General features: G+C 35.5%; 3 protein-coding genes and 2 non-coding genes across 8 annotated transcripts; 4 read left to right on the top strand and 1 right to left on the bottom strand.

The window, feature by feature from the left end:
- The first annotated feature begins 1,103 nt into the window (after positions 1 to 1,103).
- On the top strand, positions 1,104 to 3,802 carry LOC111780320. Of its 2 annotated transcripts, none has more exons than XM_023660694.1 (4): positions 1,104 to 1,371; positions 2,644 to 2,687; positions 2,828 to 3,020; positions 3,289 to 3,802. In XM_023660694.1, exons 1-4 carry the CDS (start codon positions 1,293 to 1,295, stop codon positions 3,597 to 3,599), a joined length of 627 nt encoding a protein of 208 aa, XP_023516462.1. In that variant the 5' UTR covers positions 1,104 to 1,292; the 3' UTR covers positions 3,600 to 3,802. The 2 variants fall into 2 exon arrangements, with proteins under 2 accessions (XP_023516462.1, XP_023516461.1); XM_023660693.1 differs by having other exon boundaries at positions 2,825 to 3,020.
- Positions 3,803 to 3,979: 177 nt separating this feature from the next.
- On the top strand, positions 3,980 to 4,053 carry TRNAR-UCG. The gene has a single exon. It is a non-coding gene; the product is annotated as a tRNA-Arg (tRNA).
- Positions 4,054 to 4,143: 90 nt separating this feature from the next.
- TRNAR-UCG lies at positions 4,144 to 4,217 on the top strand. Its single transcript has one exon. It is a non-coding gene; the product is annotated as a tRNA-Arg (tRNA).
- Positions 4,218 to 9,002: 4,785 nt separating this feature from the next.
- LOC111779768 (bifunctional purple acid phosphatase 26-like) lies at positions 9,003 to 16,160 on the top strand. The gene is made up of 10 exons (XM_023659901.1): positions 9,003 to 9,137; positions 9,774 to 9,983; positions 10,577 to 10,777; positions 11,129 to 11,240; positions 12,584 to 12,810; positions 13,294 to 13,432; positions 14,246 to 14,466; positions 15,165 to 15,283; positions 15,381 to 15,542; positions 15,837 to 16,160. The coding sequence occupies exons 2-10, from the start codon at positions 9,792 to 9,794 to the stop codon at positions 15,907 to 15,909; spliced, it is 1,446 nt and encodes a 481-aa protein (XP_023515669.1). The 5' UTR covers positions 9,003 to 9,137; positions 9,774 to 9,791; the 3' UTR covers positions 15,910 to 16,160.
- A 228-nt stretch (positions 16,161 to 16,388) lies between these two features.
- Positions 16,389 to 21,766, bottom strand: LOC111779767 (calmodulin-binding receptor-like cytoplasmic kinase 3). Of its 3 annotated transcripts, XM_023659900.1 has the most exons (9): positions 21,509 to 21,766; positions 21,299 to 21,393; positions 20,713 to 21,166; positions 20,199 to 20,444; positions 19,688 to 19,950; positions 18,408 to 18,573; positions 18,223 to 18,312; positions 17,047 to 17,345; positions 16,389 to 16,830 (listed from the first exon to the last, which is right to left on the bottom strand). In XM_023659900.1, exons 3-9 carry the CDS (start codon positions 20,993 to 20,995, stop codon positions 16,609 to 16,611), a joined length of 1,569 nt encoding a protein of 522 aa, XP_023515668.1. In that variant the 5' UTR covers positions 20,996 to 21,166; positions 21,299 to 21,393; positions 21,509 to 21,766; the 3' UTR covers positions 16,389 to 16,608. The 3 variants fall into 3 exon arrangements, with proteins under 3 accessions (XP_023515668.1, XP_023515666.1, XP_023515667.1); XM_023659898.1 differs by having other exon boundaries at positions 20,713 to 21,393; XM_023659899.1 differs by having other exon boundaries at positions 20,713 to 21,766.
- Between the last annotated feature and the right edge of the window lie 1,287 nt (positions 21,767 to 23,053).

The raw sequence follows: 23,053 nt of genomic DNA, 5'->3' as shown, positions 1-23,053 counted from the left end.
TTTTTTTTTTTTTTTTTTTTTTTTTTTTTAATTATTTTAAAAAAATTATATTTATTTACTATACATGTTATATTAATAACTAAATTTTTTTAAATAAGTCTAAACGTATTAATCACGAGTTAACAATGATTATGTCTAAATGTATTAATGATGAGTTGATATCCAATTATGTTATGTCAGATGTCCGGGGCGAGGACACTTTCCTCGTTCCTATACCCACTACCTATTTATTTTTCTCTTATATGAAATTAATTTGGAAGTAGAATTTAGAAATAATTTTTTTAAAAATATATTTATATTAAGCGAGACGAGGCAGGAAATTTATCAAGTATAAGTTCTAGTCTCTATTTAATTCCAACGAAGAGAAATTTCTTCTAATTTTGCACGTAAATGTGAAAATCTCCGCTCTCGGTAGGGGCAGGTCCACCGCACGAAGCTCGGACCATAGGTGAAGGGAATAATAAGAATGGAAAAGGGCTAAAAATCGAATAAAAATACACCAAAACAATTGTTCCTTTATTTCCTCCTCGAACCGTAAATCCACAGCAACTGAAATAGCACATCCACTGGGTTTGTGTTTCGGCTCCAAAAAAAGGCCCAAAACCATTCATTCATTCGTTCGTTCATTCAATTTCAATTCAATTCAATTCAATTTTTAGATGCTCCCCACCACAGATCATCGCCTAAATTTAACCTCCAAATGATATCAATCCGCACTCTCCTCGCTTTATGAACAATCTTAATACTATGGGGAAGCGCAAGCCAGGCTCTGATCAGACCCACCACGATCGTCCTCATCATCTCTCCGGTATGTCCTTTCTTTCTCTCATCACTATCGTGCCCTGCTTCTGTTTGTAGAAATGCCTCAAAGGGATGATTCCTTTGCGTCGATACAGAGTATTAGTTCACTGGGGTGTGGGTACAGACCATGAATCGTCTTTGTTTTAGCTTGAAATTAACGGGCTGCCATCGGATGATATGGGTTTTGTATGTAATTGCCATTTTTGGAAGTTCATTTTAATAATAAGAATGGAAAAGGGCTAAAAATCGAATAAAAATACACCAAAACAATTGTTCCTTTATTTCCTCCTCGAACCGTAAATCCACAGCAACTGAAATAGCACATCCACTGGGTTTGTGTTTCGGCTCCAAAAAAAGGCCCAAAACCATTCATTCATTCGTTCGTTCATTCAATTTCAATTCAATTCAATTCAATTTTTAGATGCTCCCCACCACAGATCATCGCCTAAATTTAACCTCCAAATGATATCAATCCGCACTCTCCTCGCTTTATGAACAATCTTAATACTATGGGGAAGCGCAAGCCAGGCTCTGATCAGACCCACCACGATCGTCCTCATCATCTCTCCGGTATGTCCTTTCTTTCTCTCATCACTATCGTGCCCTGCTTCTGTTTGTAGAAATGCCTCAAAGGGATGATTCCTTTGCGTCGATACAGAGTATTAGTTCACTGGGGTGTGGGTACAGACCATGAATCGTCTTTGTTTTAGCTTGAAATTAACGGGCTGCCATCGGATGATATGGGTTTTGTATGTAATTGCCATTTTTGGAAGTTCATTTGGGGTCTATGAGAATTCTGTTCAAGAATGAAATTTAGAGAGTTGGGGATTGCTTTAAGTATTTCAATTCTGCTAGAAGATGTTGGGGTTGGTATGAGCCTTTAAGGACGCATTCTAATTCAGAGATGTGGTTTGTGGACTCATCTCAGTCAATTGGCTACTTCAATTACCTTATGGAATTAGCTTTGGTTGCATGCATTTGGGTTCTCTTTCTTTTGATTAAATGAAGATTGAGATGTGTTGTTCTTAGATATCTAGGTGAAGCTGGGTCGATTTTACGCTTTAGAACTTATGACTGAGTTAATGTAACGACCCAAGTCCACCGCTAGCCGATATTGTTTGCATTGGGCTTTCCCTCAAGGTTTTTAAAACCTCTATACTAGGGAGAGGTTTCCACATCCTTAGAAATAGCGCTTTGTTCTTCTCTCCAACCGACGTGGGATCTCACAATTCACCTTCTTTCGGCACCCAACGTCCTTGCTGGCACACCGCCTTGTGTCCACCCCCTTCAGGGCTCAGCCTCTTTGCTAGCACATTGCCTGATGTCTGGCTTGTAACGGTCTAAGCCCATAGCTAGTAGATATTGTCCTCATTGAGTTTTCCCTTCCGGGCTTCCCCTCAAGGTTTTTAAAACGTGTATGCTAGAGAGAGGTTTCCACATCCTTATAAGGAGGCTTTGTTCCCCTCTCCAACCAATGTGGGATCTCACAATCCACCCCCCTTCGGGACCCAGCATCCTTGCTTGCACACCGCCTCGTGTCCACCCCCTTCGGGGCTCAGCCTCCTCGTTGGCACATTGCCCAGTGTCTGGCTCTAATACCATTTGTAACGGCCGAAGCCCACCGCAAGCAGATATTGTCCTCATTGGGCTTTTTCTTTCGGACTTCCCTTCAAGGTTTTTAAAACGTGTCTGTTAGGGAGAGGCTTTCACACCCTTATAAAGAGCGCTTTGTTCCCCTCTCCAACCGTTGTGGGATCTCACAATTAATCTTACGTGTATGGAATTCTGATTTTCCTATGTTTTAAATGATGAAATGAAACATGTTTGGTACGTATGTTGCAGGTATAGTGCCATTTTCCAATCAAATGGATGTGCGGTCAGAAGAGGTTTGTACTCTTTTGTTTTCTTCAGCGAACAGGCAAAAGAATACTTCAATCCTTTCCATTTCTAGGGAAAGCATTTAAGCTAAGTCTTTTCCTTTTACTGAACCACAATCTATTAAACTTATGTTGCATTAAACCAGCAGGATCGGAGTCTCGCCCGTCCAATATTCATGAAACGTTCACGTCATCAGTATAGTCATCAATATTGTCGACGAGGTTCAACCAGTCAAGCAAATGCATCCACCTCCCGCGAAAACCGAGTTCGAACCATACTCGAAAAACGTCCCGCTTTTAAATTTGCAGCTCACTGCAACTCAGAGTTTCCATATCATATAGGTACCCTTTTTGAGTTTTGGGAATCAGAGTACTTTCCACAATGGCATAAATGTTATAAGATATTTGAAAATCCGTTCTTCGTGTATTACGTGGCGCTCTCTAATTAGACGAAAAGACCTGAAAACATAAACAGTTCTTCTGGTTGGCTGACAAGCCACCTTGCTTTGAATTAGATATCATGTTCTTTGTGACATCAATATAATGGATATCAGTGGCCTTTGCTGCTTCGACATTGATGATGTTGTTCTCCTTTTACCTTTGATTTCAGAGAGCAATGAGAGCACCTTCTTGAGGCCAGAAAGGATAAGGTACAATTCCTTAGGGAAGGATACAATTTTATCTCATGGAAGGAAAATAGTATGTGGGATTTGTCAAAAGCTGATGAGGCGAAAGCTTTGCTTCCTCGGTAACACGCTGTCTTCCAGCGAACTTCCCGTTGCTGCGGTTTTGGTATGTGGCCATGTCTATCATGCAGACTGTCTGGAGAACGGGTCAAACATCGAAGATAGAAGTGACCCTCGTTGTCCATTGTGCATGGAACCGCCTGCAAAAGTCGACGATTCAACCGAGCAGGAATGAGTTGAGCTGTACATACGTTATGGCATAGCACCAACATAGGAAATAGACAGTGATAACATGACGATTTGTTTTGCATAGATTGCTTCTTGGATAGAACTAGATTGATAACGCCGTAAGCCCTTTTCGGATTATTGTAGTAGTAGAGGATTTTAGTTGAGACATCGTTTCTTCTTGGATTATAATCAGACGTCTTCACTAGTTAACAACTTTCCGAAGTAATGTGGCTTTGTATGTTTTGGAAAATAAAGGAGAAACAAAGAACGTTGGTTTTATTTAGATTTGGAATTTTAGACATTAAGAATAATCGAGTAATTTGAATATATTAAATGGATACTAAAATAATATTATATAAATTTTCAAATGGCAATTGAACGGCAAATGACCGCATAGCGCAGTGGATTAGCGCGTTTGACTTCGGATCAAAAGGTCGTGGGTTCGACTCCCACTGTGGTCGCTGGTTGCTATTTTTGATATTATCCAATTTAAGTGTCGTTTTTTATTTTCTTCAAAATTTTAAAATACATTGTTATAAAGAACACCAAGTGACCGCATAGCGCAGTGGATTAGCGCGTTTGACTTCGGATCAAAAGGTCGTGGGTTCGACTCCCACTGTGGTCGTTTGTTCGTTTTTTTCCGTATTATTACAAAAATCATCCAACTTAAACTTGTAATCCTATGGCTTATTCTCTTTCCCTATCCAAATAATAAGAAATTTGGTTATTGTTTTATTTCCATCATATCAAAAGAATGAAACAAAAAGTTGTATAGTTCTTTTACACAATTTCTTTAACTACTGTATGCTCAATCAACTGGTTACTATTTTAATTACACGACTTCAATTTATTTGATTCTAACGTGAAATTCTTACATCCAAATATCGACAGAGACGAGGAATTGATGAATGTTCATCCCCGAAACAAGTTTTCAATTTCTCCATCTGATTCTTCAATCCACCATTCAAGAACAGAACGCAATCTTGTCGCAGTTTCAGATCAAGGACTAGAACCCCATAAAACCTCGGCGATTATGGTGGCCGCTTCAGCATCAGAAACGCAAGCTTTTCGAACTCTCCTCAAAATTTCAGGCTTAATGGCCCTCTTCTCCCTCTTCCTCAACCCCTCTCCAACCTCCAATTGCACTGCAAATTTTGCCACACAGCTTGCAAATGGATGGCCCTCCAAGAACCTCTTCTCTCTACTTTCTCTTCTTCCCTCCACTTCGCTGGCAGCTACCTCTCTACTCTCCTCCGCCGTGTGTTTCCCCAATCCGATCAAGTCGCCGCCCAATTCTGACCTCTGCAACTCCACAAGCCTGTCGATCAAGTCCTCTTCCAGCATAGTATCTACAGTCTCTTTGCGGCCGTAATAGCCTATTTCAATAATGCAATCCATGGCTAAAACCCTAATTTGCAGGTCTTGGCAATTCAATAAGCTTATTATTTTTGGTATGTCGCCGTTTGACTCGATTTCCTCCACAAGCGGAGACCTAATCAGCCTGATTAAGGAACAGAGGACTTTTAATGAGTGAGAGGAAGCCATTTGAACTAGCGCGTGAATTGTCGGTCCCATTAATACTTGACCGACGAATACGTCTTTGTTGAAACGGACCATAGCCCCAATCGCGTACGCGGAATGCTCCCGAATCGTTTTCGAGAAATTACAGTCGCAAACGATCGACTCGAGCAATGAAAACACCTTAGATTTGAGCATGAGATCCTGTAGCTCGCGGTTGAATCCTTGAGCGAGTCGATTCTCGAACTGAACCAGTAGCTTAATCAATTCGTTCTCGTCGTCTGAAGGCTCTTTAAGACCTCGAACCAGACTCTCCAAGCTCTCGCGGTCAATCCAAGCTTGAATCTCCGCCTCGATTGAACCGGCGACTTGAGATACCGAATTCGTCGCGAAACGGCGGGTTAAGAACGACCTAAGGCCGTAACCTCTGCACTTCTGAAGCGTCTCCACCAAGGCTTTTAGGTTTCCAAGGTGCTGAGCAAGAGTCAAGAGATTCGGATCACTGGAAAGAATTTTATCGGATTCAACCTCGAGCTCAAGCAGAGCTTTAATGGCAGGAGAATTGAACTTCCCGGAGCGAGGACTTGGATGTGCTTGCAACTCATGAGAAGCTTGTTTGAGCGCTTCAAGAACTCTAAGAACTCGCGGACTATCGTCCTTCTTCGGAGAATCATCCATGGCACTGCTCCTTCAAGAACGCGAATGAATCGATTCACAGCGAACGAAAAACAGAGCGAGTTCCAATTCTGGGCGCGGATTCTTCGAGAGAGAACGATCTCGCGCTCCCGCTCCTCTGCATACAAACAAAACAAACAAACTACAATTAGAAAGCCAAGTAGTTGGACTTCCCTTTTTTCTTTTCGCTCCTAATATATATATTTTAAAATTTATTCAAATAAAATAAAACATATTAGCGCAGCCTTGCAAATAATCATTTTAAAGTAATACTTTAATTAATTAAGAATGTGGTCAATATCAAATAAATAAAAGGCGTAATCAATATTCTCTAATTTGAATTATATAATAATAATAATAATAATAAATAATCTAATTTGATTTTTTTAATAAAATGAAATCTATTTGCATATAATAACTTTCAATTTTATATATTAAATTATAGTTTTAACAGACGTCAAATAAAAATTTAAATATTTTTTTATCAGTAATTGATATACATATTTTTTTGAAGTTGGATGCTCGAGTTTAGAGATGTTCGCGGGTGAAGAGAGGAGATGTTCATAATAATTTTTTAATATATATATATATATATCGTTAAAAAAATTAATGAATAATTTCAATTCTCTTATATAACTCTAATTTAAAAAAGGTAAAATATCTTTGATAAATCAACAAATATATTATAAAATGAGTGTTTAACTTAATTTATAAAAATTCAAAATTCAACAATTTAAAAATATATATATTTATTTATCGACTAATTAAATATATATATTAAAACTCAAAACTAAAAATATAATACTTGAAGAATATATTAGTTATAGAATCTATTTTATATATTATATCTTAATATTCTCTTGTTTAGGATTTGATTTGTAGTATATTTTATTTTATCTTTAATATTTAATTAGTTTATATTTTCGTTATTCGTAGGTATTAATTGGTAGTTTATATCTTAAATGTTATAAATATCAATGAGAATACATCCCTTCGATTCTAATTCTATTTCTCATTCTTAACATATATGTTTGTATTATATATATACATATATATTTATATATAAAAGTGAAGTGAGTAGGACGAGGTAGATATGGGGCGAGATCGGGATCAAGGACGGGGAATGGAGATTCTCTACCTTGCTCAGAGCAAATTCCTACATGTTAAATTGACATCGCCTCTTTTGTCTTAAAAATGCTGGTTTTAAGAATGAGTGATTGCCCTTCTCCGACCCTTACTGCCCAACCGGATAGAGGACAGCTAATGCGTTCCACTTATTGAACAGGGTTCTATGGTCGGTCCGTGGGGTGATCTCATAGTCTTTGCTCGAATTCTTATATTATTAATAAAAGAAAATTACCTTTAGCACGATGCCTATTTAAAAAAATAATAATAATAATAAAAAAACCACAGGCTATATGGAAAATGGTGAACAATTATTTTGTTTTAAATATTTTAGTACGCAGATTCGTTGCAATTGCAATGTAAGTTCGTTTGTTCTATCAATGACAATGACAAGATTGGTGAGAGTATGGCTACTCCATAACGTGCCCGCCACGTGGCTTTAAAGTCAACATATCATTTTTTGTATAGCATACTAATTTGACCTAAATTAACTTCGATAAAAAAAAAAAAAACAAATTAATATTATAAATTAGGTAATGTGTGAATACCTCAATCAGTAACATATTAATTAACAATTATGCCTACGGAAAAATATTTAATCTCTGATTTTTCTTTTAACCTAGATACCAAATTTGAATAATATATATATATATATATATATATATATATATATATATATATATATATATATATATATATATATATATAANAATTCTGAACATAAAAACAAGAACCCAAATTCACAAATTGGCAGAGATTAAAAAAAAAAAAAAAAGAATTTGAATAATATATATATATATATATATATATATATATATATATATATATATATATATATATATATATATATATATAAAATAATTTACTAATAAAATTTTCAGTTTAATAAAGGAAAATTTAGTCATATTAATAATTTGTTGTACGGCTCCCGATGGTGACGTGGACTGGTTCTGTTTTTTAATGCACAAAAATTGGTGACGTGACGCATGGGCTGACATCAGCATATAAGGCTTGGACAAAATGATCATAATACACGTGGATTAAATCTGGTGGTTTTCTGACCAGGCTTTGTTGGTGGACCCATTTCTGCATGGGCTGGATAACTTGATTGAGCACGATACTCTCCACAATTGGACCATAGGTTAATTGTAATATTAATTCAACATCTATAACATTTTAATATTTTCCTATATTTTTGTGATAGCGGAGGTGGGACTTTCATCATCAAACATCTTCCCTTAATCTAGGCTCGACTCCTTTAGAGTCTTAATTATTTCTTACTGCCTTTGAGGAGACTCTACTCCTTTTCTTTTGGAGTCCTTGTTCGACATGACTCTGATATCATATTAGATGAACACGACTCTCCACAATGGTATGATATTGTTCACTTTGAGCATAAGCTCTAATGACTTTACTTTGAGATTCGCCAAAAGACCTCGTACCAATAAATAGAGTATTATTTATTTATAAACTCAGGATCATTCAGCTAGGTGGGACTTTCATCATCCAATAGTTGATACGTATTATATACAAATTTATAAGAAATCGCCTAATATAAATTTTAAACAATTTTTATTAAAATCTATAAATAAGATATTACAAGATATTTAGTAGAATATTATTATATTTTGTAGAATTTATTAAGATGAAAATCTTAAAAGCGTATATAATGTTTTTCTCACAAGTAATAGTTATCTTCGCTCGATTTTTTTAATAAATTCAAAAAACATGTAAATATAATTATTATTCACAAAAATAAAAACTATAATGTAATAATTTTATAAATAAGTAGAAAAAATAGAGGTGTTGGATAATAAAATCCTACATCGATTAATTTAGGGAATGATCATGCATTTATAATGAAAGGACAAGCTCAAAACAAAACCACCAATCTTCTTACGTCTAGTAAATCAAAATTTACTGAGGTTTTAGATTAATTCACCTATTAAAATTTAGTTTAAAATAATATTTTTCCTGATCCGATTTATTTACCAGGTAAGCTGACAGAATATTCCCGCCAAGGGGAAGGGGATAAGACGCTGTTCTAACATACGCCACATCAATCGTTGTTTCGCTGCTAATTTACGCCTAAGCGCTTTTCTAGTATTATAGTTTCACCTTCAACCCAACGATCCAGCCATTGGAGGATCTTATCTCTTCTTGTTGCGATCTAATCCAGCGACTTCACTGCACCTTCTTCCACTCTCTTCCTTGTAAATGTTCTCAGGTTATTTCCTCTCTCTCGCACACAACTGATCACGCTCGTCGTTCGAACGAAAATGATTCAGATTCTTGTTATCTGTACTGCATTGTCTTTGCGTACAATCTGATTTAAATTTTCTTTGTGATTGATTTCATTTGTTAACTACTGCTGGATTTCCTGCAAAGTGAAAATATGTTGTGAGTTTTTTGTCCATTTTGGATTTTTGGATGTGAATGAAGAGTATGCTGCGGATGCTGCCATTTCGATGGGGAAATGTTACAGGTGGAAGCGAAATGGAGCTAGGTTTGACTTGTGGTATTATGAGGATTTGGCATTCGTTATATGAATTTCGTGATTATATGAATTTGTGCATTGCTTTGCGTGGTTGAGAATTTGGACTTTACTCGTCTATCTGTCGATGATTGCCTGGTTCTATTTTTTCCTTCTTGTTGACTGAGTTTGATTGTAAAACTCGTTTCCTATCTATGTTTAATGTAAAATTTGGATGTAGGCTTGATTTTAAAAGTTTCTGCTTTCCTTGTCATCAATCACTCTCATTGGGATCTCCCTTCTGTTTTTTTTCTACGTTCTCTTTCAATCATATTTTAACTGGTGAAGTTCTAATCCATTACGAAAATTTTATTTTTTGTCTTGATGCAGTTGATTGACTCACTAATCATGCTGGGAAATTCCAAGATGCAGTGCTTGTTTCTTCAACTTGTGTTTGCTTTGTGCATAGTTATTAGCTTTCTGAGCTTTGGGAATGCAGGGATCACCAGTACATTTATTCGATCAGAGTGGCCATCCACTGATATGCCTCTTGATAATGAAGTATTTGCTATTCCTAAAGGTTACAATGCCCCCCAACAGGTAAGTTTTTTATATTTTCTGTACTAAATTTTATTTTGTGTAATATAATGGTGGCCATTGACTTACTTAGTCCTTCCTTTTTCTAAAGTGTCTATGGCCGAATATGTTACCAGCATAACTAGAAATCAAGAATATTTGCATTCTCTCTCCTTTTACCCCCATTGCTTTAATACTTCTTTTCTGTGCAGCATGTTATTATAATCCTTTGCCATATTTCTGGGTGGCCCTTTCCGACGTTGATTATTTGGCTTTATGAGGTTTCTAGGGAAAATAAAAGGAGTTACAACTTTATTTAAACTTGTTATCATAATTTTGTTTTTCCCTGAAGTGAGGATTGGATGGTAAGGAATAGACTTGAGTTTGATTTGGAGCTACTCTGGTTTAGTAACTGCACACTTTATGGAGATATATTTACTTTTCCAGAATTGGAGTTGTGACTTTGTGTTGCCTAATGTGTTTCTACTATCCGGACAAATGTAACACGTTATCCTTCTTATTTTCTGTGTATTGTTTCTCGTGGAAGTTTTTTTTTTTTTTTTTTTTTTTTTTTTTAAAGAATAACAAGGATATTCATTCCCATCACTTCCTTGTAGGTGCATATCACCCAGGGTGACTATGAAGGCAAGGCCGTTATTATCTCATGGGTAACTCCTGATGAGCCAGAACCCAATAGTGTACAATATGGTACGTCGGATAAAAGCTATGAGTTCACTGCAGAGGGAACGGTGACAAACTACACCTTTTATAAATACAAGTCTGGTTACATTCATCACTGTCTTGTTGGTGACCTCAAGGTAACTGAATGTAGTTTTGTGATCGACTGAAATATGAATCTTACTTACAGTTTCAAACTGGTAACTGCATATGGGAGTTCAAAGATTAATTATCACATATACAAACTTAATTTGTGTATCTTGACTGTCATTAGGCTCTCCCTCTCACTGATGCAAATGGTTTTTCGTCTAAAATTTGACACAAACTCATGAATTTTTTTGACGTGGTCTCTTGGCTGATTTGACATGCCATATATATATGTGTTTGCTTCCTACATTATTGCAAATCTCTTCCTGTCTTGACTCGACGCCCACACTGTCCCTCTGAAAATATGTTTCACTGATGAGTTTAATGGTGCCCCGTTCATCCAGTACGATACCAAGTATTATTACAAGATTGGGAGTGGTGATTCTGCTCGAGAATTCTGGTTCCAGACACCCCCAAAGGTTGATCCAGATGCTTCTTACAAATTTGGAATAATTGGTGAGCCTCTCTCTTCTATGTTAGTGTACTGATGTTGAAGTATGTGTCGAGCTTTTCTTCATAACTTAATTTTTATATCATGCAGTGTTAATTGTTGAACCATCTGTATTTCTTCAACATTTTGAATAAAATAAAAAAGGAAACAGTTCACAACTTGATTTTTTTTCCCCGCATTTTCAATCCAGCAGCATGTAAGATGAATTGTAAAATTTGTAGCTTCTACATTTTTTCCTTTTCTCTTCCAACTATACATATATGATTTTCTTGGATTGGGGTCTTGTCCGCCTCAAATTAGAAAGGTGATATTTGAGTTTTTTCTTATTTAAAGCTGCGTTAAATTTTAGTTTTGTGTTTTTCCTTGACTTTTAGTTTTAATTTTCAGCGTTAATGTTTTATGTGTTTCGTTAAAGTAAGATATAAATTTTCATTTTCTTTTGGTTGTATTTCTTTTTTAATGTTTTTTTAACTTTTAATGTTGTTTTAAGTTGTAAGTTTGAATTTTTTTTTAAATGACCGGGTTCATTCTTGTAAGTGGTACTTACATAAGGGTCAACTTCCATGTAAAGTTTACATCACCGTTTTTTGTTTTGTTTCTATTAGAAGTTATTTATTTATCTATTGGAGTCCACTCTTTCATTTGTTCCATTTCTTATCTTTGTTCAACAAACATTGAAATTTTTATTGTTGTTTCTACAATACTTTTATCTTTCATTGTTCCTCAACAGAAGGGTCAAGTACTTTAATGTTCTTACATGATACCATATGAAAACGAATATTAGTTATTTAATTGTAGAATTTCATTCATCATGTTTGCTAGAAACTATTACTAAATGATAAATGAACTTTTCAACATTCGAGTTGAAGAAACTATGCTAATAACAATATCTGTAATAAAAATTCATTAATATATTAACTTTTTGTTTTTCGAAATTTATTGATTATTGTTAGCATTTTTTTTTTTTTTTTGATAGGCGCTTATCCTTAGCAAATTATTTTCATGGTTTTATGTGATATAAGTTATTGATATATCATAAATCATAAACAAAAAATTACCTTTAAATTGGGTTGATCATGGTATTAATTAATGTCAAGAGTGGCTTAGAAAATCAGTACTTTCTCCTCTCAAGTCACTTTCATATATTATATGGTACGTGCCTGGCCCCCATCCCCCTCTGCAGTCTCCACAAAGAAAAAGAAATCTTTTGTTAAACTAACCGAGTGCGCTGGTTCTCTTTTCCTCGTATGTTTCATATCTAGTTCAATCTACTTTTGCATCTAGTGGACTTAAAGTTCATTTATTCTGTCCGCATGCTTCAGTACTAAATAGCAATTTTATGCTCTAGGTGATCTGGGCCAGACGTTCAATTCTCTTTCTACTCTTCAGCATTATATGAAGAGTGGAGGGCAGACAGTATTGTTTGTTGGAGATCTCTCTTATGCTGATAGGTATCAATTTAATGATGTTGGTCTAAGATGGGATACATGGGGTCGATTTGCGGAGCAAAGTGTAGCATATCAACCTTGGATTTGGTCTGCTGGAAATCATGAAATAGAGTACATGCCTTACATGGTAAAAAGTTTGGAACTTTTTCCTTTTTTACTTCTTCTACATGTATAAGATTCAATCATTGAATAATATAATTTCAATTCGAACTCAGTAGTTATATAATTTATCCATACTTTCCTTGTTTGATATGTTTGCACATTTTCTTCGCATTTAAATGTTTTGAACGAGATAATTCTTCTATGTGGACATGTAAATATTGTATTTATGTTCTGTGTAAATAAATTCTCTTCTGAATTTAAATACTGAATCTGCCTCTGAGTTACTGGCCTGGAAAATGGAAAAAAAATGTTCTGTCCTGCTAAAACAGAACATATATTATTATTATAATTTCCTAAATGTTTGTTATATAAATTTCCTAAATGCTCCAAGTTCACTCAGCTTTACCTTGGAATTTATTAGCTTCATTAAGTATGAGTCAATTAATTGTAATTTTCTCGTGCTTTTTTCTTTGATAGGATTCCTTACCTATTTATTTTTAATTTTTAGGATGAAGTTGAGCCTTTCAAATCCTATATTCAACGATATCCGACACCTTATTTAGCATCCAACAGCAGCAGTCCTCTTTGGTATGCAATCAGACGGGCATCTGCTCATATTATAGTGTTATCTGCCTACTCTCCATTTGGTAAATACTAAATATGCATATTCTTGCTTTGCACGACTAGTTAAGCTCTTTAGTAGTTTCTGCTTTTCATGTAGGAAGTTCTCATTCCTTTCATTGCCTTTTTATGTATACATCAACATTAGGTTTGCATGTTAATTACTAATTGCTATCCGCGTGGGAGATCGAGAGAATTTTTAATGAACTTTTCCTTTCCTTTCTTTCCTTCTTTTTCTTTTTGGTTGTGGGGGTGTTTGGGTCCCCATCATTGTACGTTAGAACATCACAGGGCGTCAAATTTTTGGAAGAACTTTTGTGGAACTCTTCCTTTTGTGTGTCTATTGCATGCTGATGGTATTGCAACTTCAATTGGTGCTAGAAAGTTGTTCACTGCATTGACCGAATTTTGATTGTTGACATGACCATCAGTATATGTCAAATGTCAAGTACATGTGATTTAGTTATTGAGCTGTCAAGTTTAAGAATTTCCCAAGCAATAAGAATGTTGGCGCCAAAATTTGCAGTTCTTCCCTAGCATTTTGAAAGGTCAATGTCTCCAAAAAGATTATCAATTCAAACATTGCAACGTGAGAATTAACCCCATTTTCCTCCATGTAACTGCAGTATGCGTAGCGTAGTTCAGTCTAGCCGTAAAGTAAACCAAAAGAAATTTAACATTTTAGTTTCAAGCTTAATTTGAACGCATAAACAGGCACTTAGATAAATGAGCTCATGTCCATTATCCCATCATATCTTATGTTTTTCTTTAGTCAATTTTCAAGGCTGCCGACTTTCAAATTTTTGCCCTCTTAGAAACTCTATAATTATTTATTTTAGTGAAGTACACACCTCAATGGCACTGGCTTCGTGAAGAGTTGGAAAGGGTTGACCGGGAGAAGACGCCATGGTTGATTGTTCTTATGCATGTTCCATGCTACAATAGTAATGAAGCACATTTCCAGGAGGGTGAAAGCATCCAGTCAGTATTTGAAAGTTGGTTCGTGACGTACAGAGTTGATGTTGTCTTTGCTGGCCATGTCCATGCTTATGAACGATCGGTATGTTGCTGTTTCCCTTTTGTGCCGTATGATGATATGCATAGATTGGGATATTTTCTTTCTGGTGTGCAACTTTGTTAAATAAATGCTCATGTTTACCTTGTTGCTTTGTTATAATGTCATTCAAATTTCTCGTTTATATCTCATATCTTGATGCTATTGGAAATTGACATTCACAAAATGGTATAGTTGATAAACAAGCAGACTTCATTAGGCAGGCAAGGTTTTACTCCCATACTTTTGATCAAACATATTATAATAGATTATCCAATAGTTGCCAGAATCTGGAAAGTAAAATTTTAAGTAAGATTGCATGCTGTGTCATAATCTGCATGTACAGCATAATCTGCATGTACAGCATAATCTGCTGTATCATTATACTTAGACAATATAATCAACTAACCTCAATCATTAGCCAGTATAGGATGAAATTTTTGAAAGCACAGATTCTGGTTTATTTTGTCGGACTTGTGATGTTCAAATCAAGTATTTAAGAGGTCATCATATAGTGCTTCCTTCTCTGTCAGATAGATAGGGTGGTCTGCATATATATATTCCTCCTCATCTTCATTCTCGTATACTTAAATAAATGCGTACACTGTGAAGTTCATGTCACAAACACACCGTTTTCTCCTATTACAATTGTTGCCTTATTTGGATCCAAACTTCAATTTTCCTCTTTTCCTTCTTAATTTTAGTATCGAATCTCAAGTATAAACTACAATGCAAGTGGTTACCATGACACCGTACCAGACAAATCAGCTCCTATATACATTACAGTTGGAGATGGCGGTAACCAGGAGGGTCTTGCTGGAAGGTAAATTGGAGCGTTCACTAAATTTGCTCGTTGATATCAGTTTAGATTTAAGATTCATTCTGTTTAACGTGTGTTATGGTCTGTCCATCTGTATCAGGTTTAGAGATCCACAACCAGAATACTCAGCATTTAGAGAAGCCAGCTATGGGCATTCAACTTTGGAAATCAGAAATAGAACTCATGCATTGTACCATTGGAACCGAAATGATGATGGGAAAAAAGTGGCAACAGATGCATTCGTACTACGCAATCAATACTGGTTAGTGTACTTTTGTGTTATGATGATTCCTTTGTTCTTTTTTTCTTCCTTTTTAAATGAAAATTCAAGCAAAGAGACGGATTAGAGGAGGAAATCTCAACTCAAAATGAGTAAAAAACAAAAACCCTTATAAGAAGGGCTTCAATCAATTAGAATTACAACTTAATGCTAGAAGCATGCTATTAAAGCAAGCTTATATTCCATATTAAACGAAACAAATCAACAATAAACATTGATACAGTCCGTGTGTGTAATTATTTGCCATTGATCATTACCACATGTTCGTGTCTGCAGGGCTCATAACCATCGAAGGAGAAAACTAAAGAAACATATTCAGATGGTGATTCGTGAGAACATGACCGCTTGAGACATTAATATGCCTCTGTCTTACAGTCATGGTTAGCTCTGGTTTTTCAAATGGATTCATTCGCATGGGAATGTTGTTTGGATGGATCTCAAACAGTTTATTAATGCCTCATGTTGTTTGGATGGATCTCAAACAGTTTATTAATGGCTCAAGTCTGTACTTTTATATGTTATTTCTAGCAGGCCAGCTTTTGAATTGAACAGTCGACGCCATGTGGCTGTTAATAATACTTACAAGGCAAGTTACCAATATTTTGCGTTCGATTCTGTGTGATACTAATAACTCGAAACTCAATCGGTTAGCATAAGTACATAATTTTTCCTTCAAATTAATATATTATAATAACCAAAGTTTTAATTATATTTCTAGATATTGAAAAGTTTCATTTATCCCCTAAATTTTGAAGAAGTTAAAAAATAGACGAAAATTAAAATGTCAATTTCAATTACATTCGAAAAGTTCTGAACTCCCTTTGGCAATGAAAGCAAGACCTCGAACTTCTACCATCAAATTGGAAAGAGAAAAAAAAAAACTTTCTTTAACACAATAATGGTACAAGGGTCGTTGACCGACTTCAATTCTAGGCAAGGATTTGAAGTTAAAACAAGGTAACTGAGGGAAAGAGAAAACGAAGGAAAGAAGAGAAAGCTCTAAAATTAATGAAATTCACACTATTTGTACTTGATCAGCTCTGGATTTTTAAGGCAATCTTGCCTTTTCCTTCTTCTGTGATATATATTCTGCTCTTATTGCCCACAACTGCTCCCCAACTAACTTCATATCTGGACGGTCCGCTCGAACCGGTGCTGCACATTGGATCGCCAACTCGAACATTTTCAGGACAATATCTGCCTCCAAAGTTTCCTCCATTAAAGGATCTAACGTTTCCAGAATTTTGTCTTCACTATACTTGTTGAAAGCCTGCAAAATACCCAACAAGCAACTTCAGAGATTCAAGTAATGGCAAGATGATTCATAAAAAACAAGTTTATATGCTATCTGCTAAATTTATCCAACTTCTTAAGCCAAATGGTGATCAGATATGAAATTTGCATCCTAAAACGTAATGAACACTCAACTTGTCCATCTAATCCAGACAGAAGCATCCAAGATAATGATTAGAATGTTTAAACTCACCCATTTGATTGTGACCCGCTCCTCTGGAGGCTTCTTCACTTCCAATGGACGGCGTCCAGTTAGAATCTCTACTAGTAAAATCCCAAATGAGTAGACATCACTCTTAGGGGTAAGTTGATAGGTCTTCATATAGTCCGGATCAAGGTAACCGACTGTTCCTTTCACCTGAGTTGAAATGTGCGTTTGTTCACTACCCAATGTGCCAAGTCTTGCAAATCCAAAATCCGCCACCTTTGCTCTCATGGTTTCGGTAAGAAGGATGTTGGAAGATTTCACATCTCTATGAATAATTTGCTTCTCTATTGTAACCAAGAAATAAAGATTAACTGGCTGGAAAGCAGAAAAGATCCAATACCATCATCCCAAACAATACTTCAAGAAATCGGAGCAGGGAAATTTGGTTCCATGTAAATTCAATTAATTGCTTTAATAATTATAAATCAACCCTTTGGAACAGATTCTAGTGAGTTGCATCAGATTTCATAATTNAAAAAAAAAAAAAAAAAAAAAAAAAAAAAAAAAAAAAAAAAAAAAAAAAGACGTTAAAGGCTGTTTAGAAACTGCTTTTCAGAAGCAATTCTACATTCTTTTAGATAAAAATTCATTAAACACAAAGTTGAATGACAGTCTTTAGAAGTTATTTTCTATGTTGTTCTTGCCAAAGAACCACCATTAGTTCACCTAGTGGTAAATAAGAAATAAGAAATAAGAAAAGACTGGGAGAAAATGAGTTTGAGCCATGATGATCATCTACCTAAGATTTAATGTCCAAAGTGTCTCGTCAATTAAATATAATAAGATCAAATAGTTGTCTCATGAAATAGCCGAGATGCATGCAAATTATAGCTGGAATACTCAAGAATGTAAAGAAAATGGTTCTTTCCAAAGAATTTTCAAAAGTAATTGGAGGTCAACAAAATTTAACCTAGATAATCATCTCTCAAAATCAATTTTAAAAAATAAATATTATTTTGGATATAGTGTCGCAAATAAGCCCCAAATGTCAAGTTTAATAAAGTTTAAAAAAATCTAATTACACACACAATCAAATTGATATGTTGCGTTAGAAAATTTTGTCCAGTTTCANAAAAAAAAAAAAAAAAAAAAAAAAAAAAAAAAAAAAAAAAAAAAGACTGACATTTCCAGAATAAGCTGACCAACAAAAGAGTTTCTAACCTGCATATAGATGGAGATAAGTTAGTCCATGAGCAATGTCAATGGCAATTTCAAGTCTCTGATTAAAATCCAATACTTTCCCATGCACACCTACAAGGAGAAAAGCGCAGTCAATGAGCCTTGATGGAGCCATCAGCATTAAACAACAGTTTAATTTTTAGTCGTCCATAGGGTAGAAACATTACCATCCAAATGTTCTCTAAGAGTACCGTTTCCTACATATTCCGTAATGATGATGCGCTCATTTCCATGGTCAACATAACCTAGCAGCTTAACCAGACTCCGATGATCAATTTTGGACAGTAATTCTACTTCACTGCCAAAGTCAGTTCGTGAGTTCTCGAAGAGTTCCTGCAAAATAATTGTGTTACAGATACAATATTAATCCCCAATGAAATATTATAGAGGTAATAATCTTTAAAATTATACAAGCCCTAATATATTATACGTCAAAAGGTCTAATTATCCTCAAAATAATTCCTGCAAAACTAAATTGTTGTTATTTGTTCAACACTTTAAAGGTTAAAAAGAGAAAAAAAAAATTATACCCCTAAACTGATTTCCCTGAGATCCCTTTCTCGCCAGCAACAAGAACTTAGGTCAAACTGATGTTGTTTTATGATTTCAAGTTTCTGGAGGATAATTTATTAACTAAGCTTCCTTGGAAGAAGGGTCTTCCTTTTTGCTCTTGATATGAACTTGGAAAGGATAGGATTAACAACTCTATAGCATTGCATAGGCTCCACGATCAAACGATTTAACCCTTAATCAATAGAAGACATAGAGGATCTAATGATCCACCTTTTTTTTTTCTTTTTAGAATCTATTAACACTAACATTATAGAATATACTGTGTTTCTATTGATCTATTATTTTATTAGCATCAAGAATCCCAAATTCCTCTTGATTCCAGTCCAACTACAACTTGCAACCCAACTTGGAAAAGATAAAGAACCAAAAACCGTTATTATTGTTAGGTTGCCATAGTCCCGGTTGAGGATTATTATTGGGAGTGAGTCCCACATTGGCTAATTTAGTGGAAGATCATGAGTTTATAAGTGAGGAATACTATCTCCATTGGAATGAGGCCTTTTGGGGAAGCCCAAAGCAATAAGCTAAGAGTGGACAATATCATACCATAGGAGGGTGCATCCCCCATATGCCTTAGAGTACTCACATGTCACCCTAAATTATACCATGCTTGGCTGGCTACTTATGCCTATTAACCACTTAACTGGATGCTATAGGAAATATATAATATCGTCCTCGTAGTGATGTTGTTTTGAAAGCTAAGATTAACAGATTAGATGTGCAACATGTGCCCCACTTACTGCTGCTGTATGAGACATTGGGTTCATCCATGAACACTAACATACATAGAATTTGAGATTTTACAACATACTATCATTACCATTAGATATAAGCAGAGTACAAAAAAAAAACATCATAAAAAGTTGGTACTTGCCTTTTTTGCACGTTTTATGGCAACTATGTGCCCGTCTTCTAGCCGAGCTTTGTAGACAGTTCCAAAACCTCCTTCACCTATGCGTAGAGCTGGTGAGAAATCCTGAGTTGCTTTAGCTACTTGGCTCATGTTAAGACGAACAGATCCAAGCCGTTTAAATTTTGGAGATGGAGAATATCTAGGACTAGGTGGTACCCGAAGTGGACTAGCTAGAATCTTCTCAGGAGCAGAGTTCATTACTTCGATGGTGGAGGCTAAATGAACTGCAAGAAAGGACTAATAACTCAACCCTTCAAGGATTGAAGAATGAATAAAATGTCACAAATGAAGAATTAAACGACAACCCTGTAATGGCCATTCTTAGTGGAAAACAAAATTTCTTAATGGAGTTGCCACTCTCAAATTAACCTTTCAATGGCTTTGATGGGACATGGGTGATGCAGAATCCATAAGTAACAATACCCCTCATTATCACGAAATGCAAAAGAATTCAGGAGAACCAATAACTCACCTGATTGTTGTTCTTTATCTAAAGCTCTTTGAACAGTGCGTCTCCTCTTTTGATAGAAACAAGGACAGAGGACACCACAACATAAAACGAAGGTTCCAGTTACTACAATTCCAATGTTTTGGGGGGTTGCAAAAGACTTCGGATCCTCTTTTGCCTTCCGATGACGATACTGACCATCTTTAACGTTGGCGTCTTCCTCCTTCCGTTCTTTTAACAATTTTCTTGATGCTTTGACTCTCATACCAGCTGCAAACAAGTAACACTCCTATTACATAAATACCATGTAAAATCAGCTAGAACACATCTGAAGTTGACAAATAAGAATTATGAAATTTGTTAGATTATATAAGTAAGCAATACTATCTTCATTGGTACGAGGCCTTTTAGGGAAACCAAAAGCAAAGCCGTGAGAGCTTATTCTCAAAGTGGACAACATCGTATCATTGTGGAGAGCCGTGATTCCTAACAAAAGTGACTAAGTTTCAAAATGAAAAACAAAATATAGAGTACTTACAGAATGAACTATCCCAACGGCAACCATCACTTCCCCAAGAATCTTCAAATATGCATGGATATCCACGCAAAAGCTGCAGCAGCTTACAGAACATACTTTTATCCATAGGAATCCCATTCATGAAATAACGTTCACAACTATCCGAAACTGAATAGGGAGTCTGATTAGCACTTGAAACCCCAGATTCCATCGTAAACTCAGAAGCAAATACTAATGGCGATTGCACCAACATCACGGCCGTAATAGAAGCTACTATACATGATACAACAAGAAGAAAAGCCATCTTTGAAAACTAAACACTGGAAAGCGATGAGACGTTTTAATCAAATTATTCCATCCCGATCGTCAAACTGAGCCGAAAGTGAAAAATATCTAGAAACCGCTGCCAGTTTATGTCAAAAATTCAACTAGCGAGTCCAGTCATCCACCAGCACGCTAGGTGCAGAGCCAACTTCTATGATGTCCAGTTCATCAAACGACCGAAAAGAAGCAACAGAATCGTAAGGCAAACACAAGGTCAAAAAATCAAACGATACAGCAACTATAACTTAAAACAGCATCCAATGAGAAGATTACACGACTGTACCATGCTCTCAGAGGGGGAAGATTACACAACTATAACTCAAAACAGCATTTATTTCTCTTACTGCCAGCAAAATTCCATCAAATTTCAGCCAATTCCTTCAACGAACAGTTCATCTTCATCAGAGGGGGAAAAAAAATCCGATATCGCAAATAGCAACAATTTTCCAAAGTAATTCCCGAAATTACGCTAAATTTCAGCAGCAAAACTTACTCGAACTCGGAGACGATCTAAACTCGCTTCACAAATCGCCCAAATCAAGTTCCGATCAGAATAACAGCAGCAACAGATGCATCGCCGGCGAACGAATCAATAGAGTAGATAACAACGAATCCGAAGGCAGTAGCCGACGAAAACAACAAAGAATCATAGAGAGAGAGAGAAGGCGAGGTAAGAGAGAGAAATCCGCTTGGAAGGGATGAAGAAAGTTGAACTTGGTTGTGCAATGCGAAGTCAAAGTCAACATTTTGCAAGAGAATGGGGTTGGACAAAGTTGACTGCTCGTAAAACACCATTTCCACCACATTATTCTACAAGATTATTACCAAATTACTAATCAACGGCCCAGAATCCAAGTTGCCTTATGATGCTGTAACCGATCAGATGGTTGAGATTTTTTCTAAGGTTAATCACTAATTCTCCATATTTTCTTCTTTTACGCAATTTAATTTATTTTTAAATTTTATTTAAAATCACCCTTAAAAATATTAATGGTGAAATTAAGTTACTTTTTTTCATTTAAATATTATTTTAATCTCTACCTGTAAATTTAAAATATATATATTATTATTTTATTCCTCACTATATTAATATTTTATCTGACATCCACTTGTGAAATCATTTACAACACATGCTCAAAATATTTAATAAAATCAAAATAAATTAAAATTAAAATTAACATTTTTTTAATTCATAAACTAAGAAATAAATATTTTAAAAGTTGATGGACAAAATACATATTTTAAAAATTAAATTGAGACAATAATTTGAACCCCAGTCTGTATTGAGAATTATTGGGAGTGAGTCCCACCTTGGTTAATTTAGTGGAACATCATGGATTTATAAATGAGCAATACTATATCCATTGGTATAAGATATTTTGAGAAAGCCCAAAACAGAGTCACGAGAGCTTATGTTCAAAGTGGACAATATCATACCATTGTGGAGAGTTGTGATTCCTAACATGGTATCAGGGTCATGCCTTAAACTTAACTATGTCGATAGAATTCTCAAATATCAAATAAAGGAGTGTACATTGTTCGAGAGCTCCGGAGAAAGGAGTCGAGCCTCGATTAAGAGGAGGATTGTTGGGAGTGAGTTGTGATTCCTAATATGGTATCAGGGTCATGCCCTAAACTTAACCATGTCGATAGAATCCTCAAATATCGAACAAAAAAGTGTACGTTGTTCGAGAGCTCCAGAGAAAGGAGTTGAGCCTCGATTAAGGGGAGGATTGTTGGGCGTGAGTTGTAATTCCTAACATGGTATCAGGGTCATGCCCTAAACTTAACCATGTCAATAGAATCCTCAAATATCAAATAAATGAGTGTACATTGTTCGAGAGCTCCAGAGAAAAGAGTCTAGCCTCGATTAAGAGGATGATTGTTGGGAGTGAGTTGTGATTCCTAATATGGTATCAGGGTTATGCCCTAAACTTAACCATGTCGATAGAATCCTCAAATATCGAACAAAGAAGTGTACGTTGTTCGAGGGCTCTAGAGAAATGAGTCTAGCCTCGATTAAGAGGATGATTGTTGG

The sequence above is a fragment of the Cucurbita pepo genome, chromosome LG18, assembly GCF_002806865.2.
Source record: "Cucurbita pepo subsp. pepo cultivar mu-cu-16 chromosome LG18, ASM280686v2, whole genome shotgun sequence".
In the NCBI taxonomy this organism is placed as follows: Eukaryota; Viridiplantae; Streptophyta; class Magnoliopsida; order Cucurbitales; family Cucurbitaceae; genus Cucurbita; species Cucurbita pepo.
This window is presented reverse-complemented; position numbering and strand designations above follow the sequence as displayed.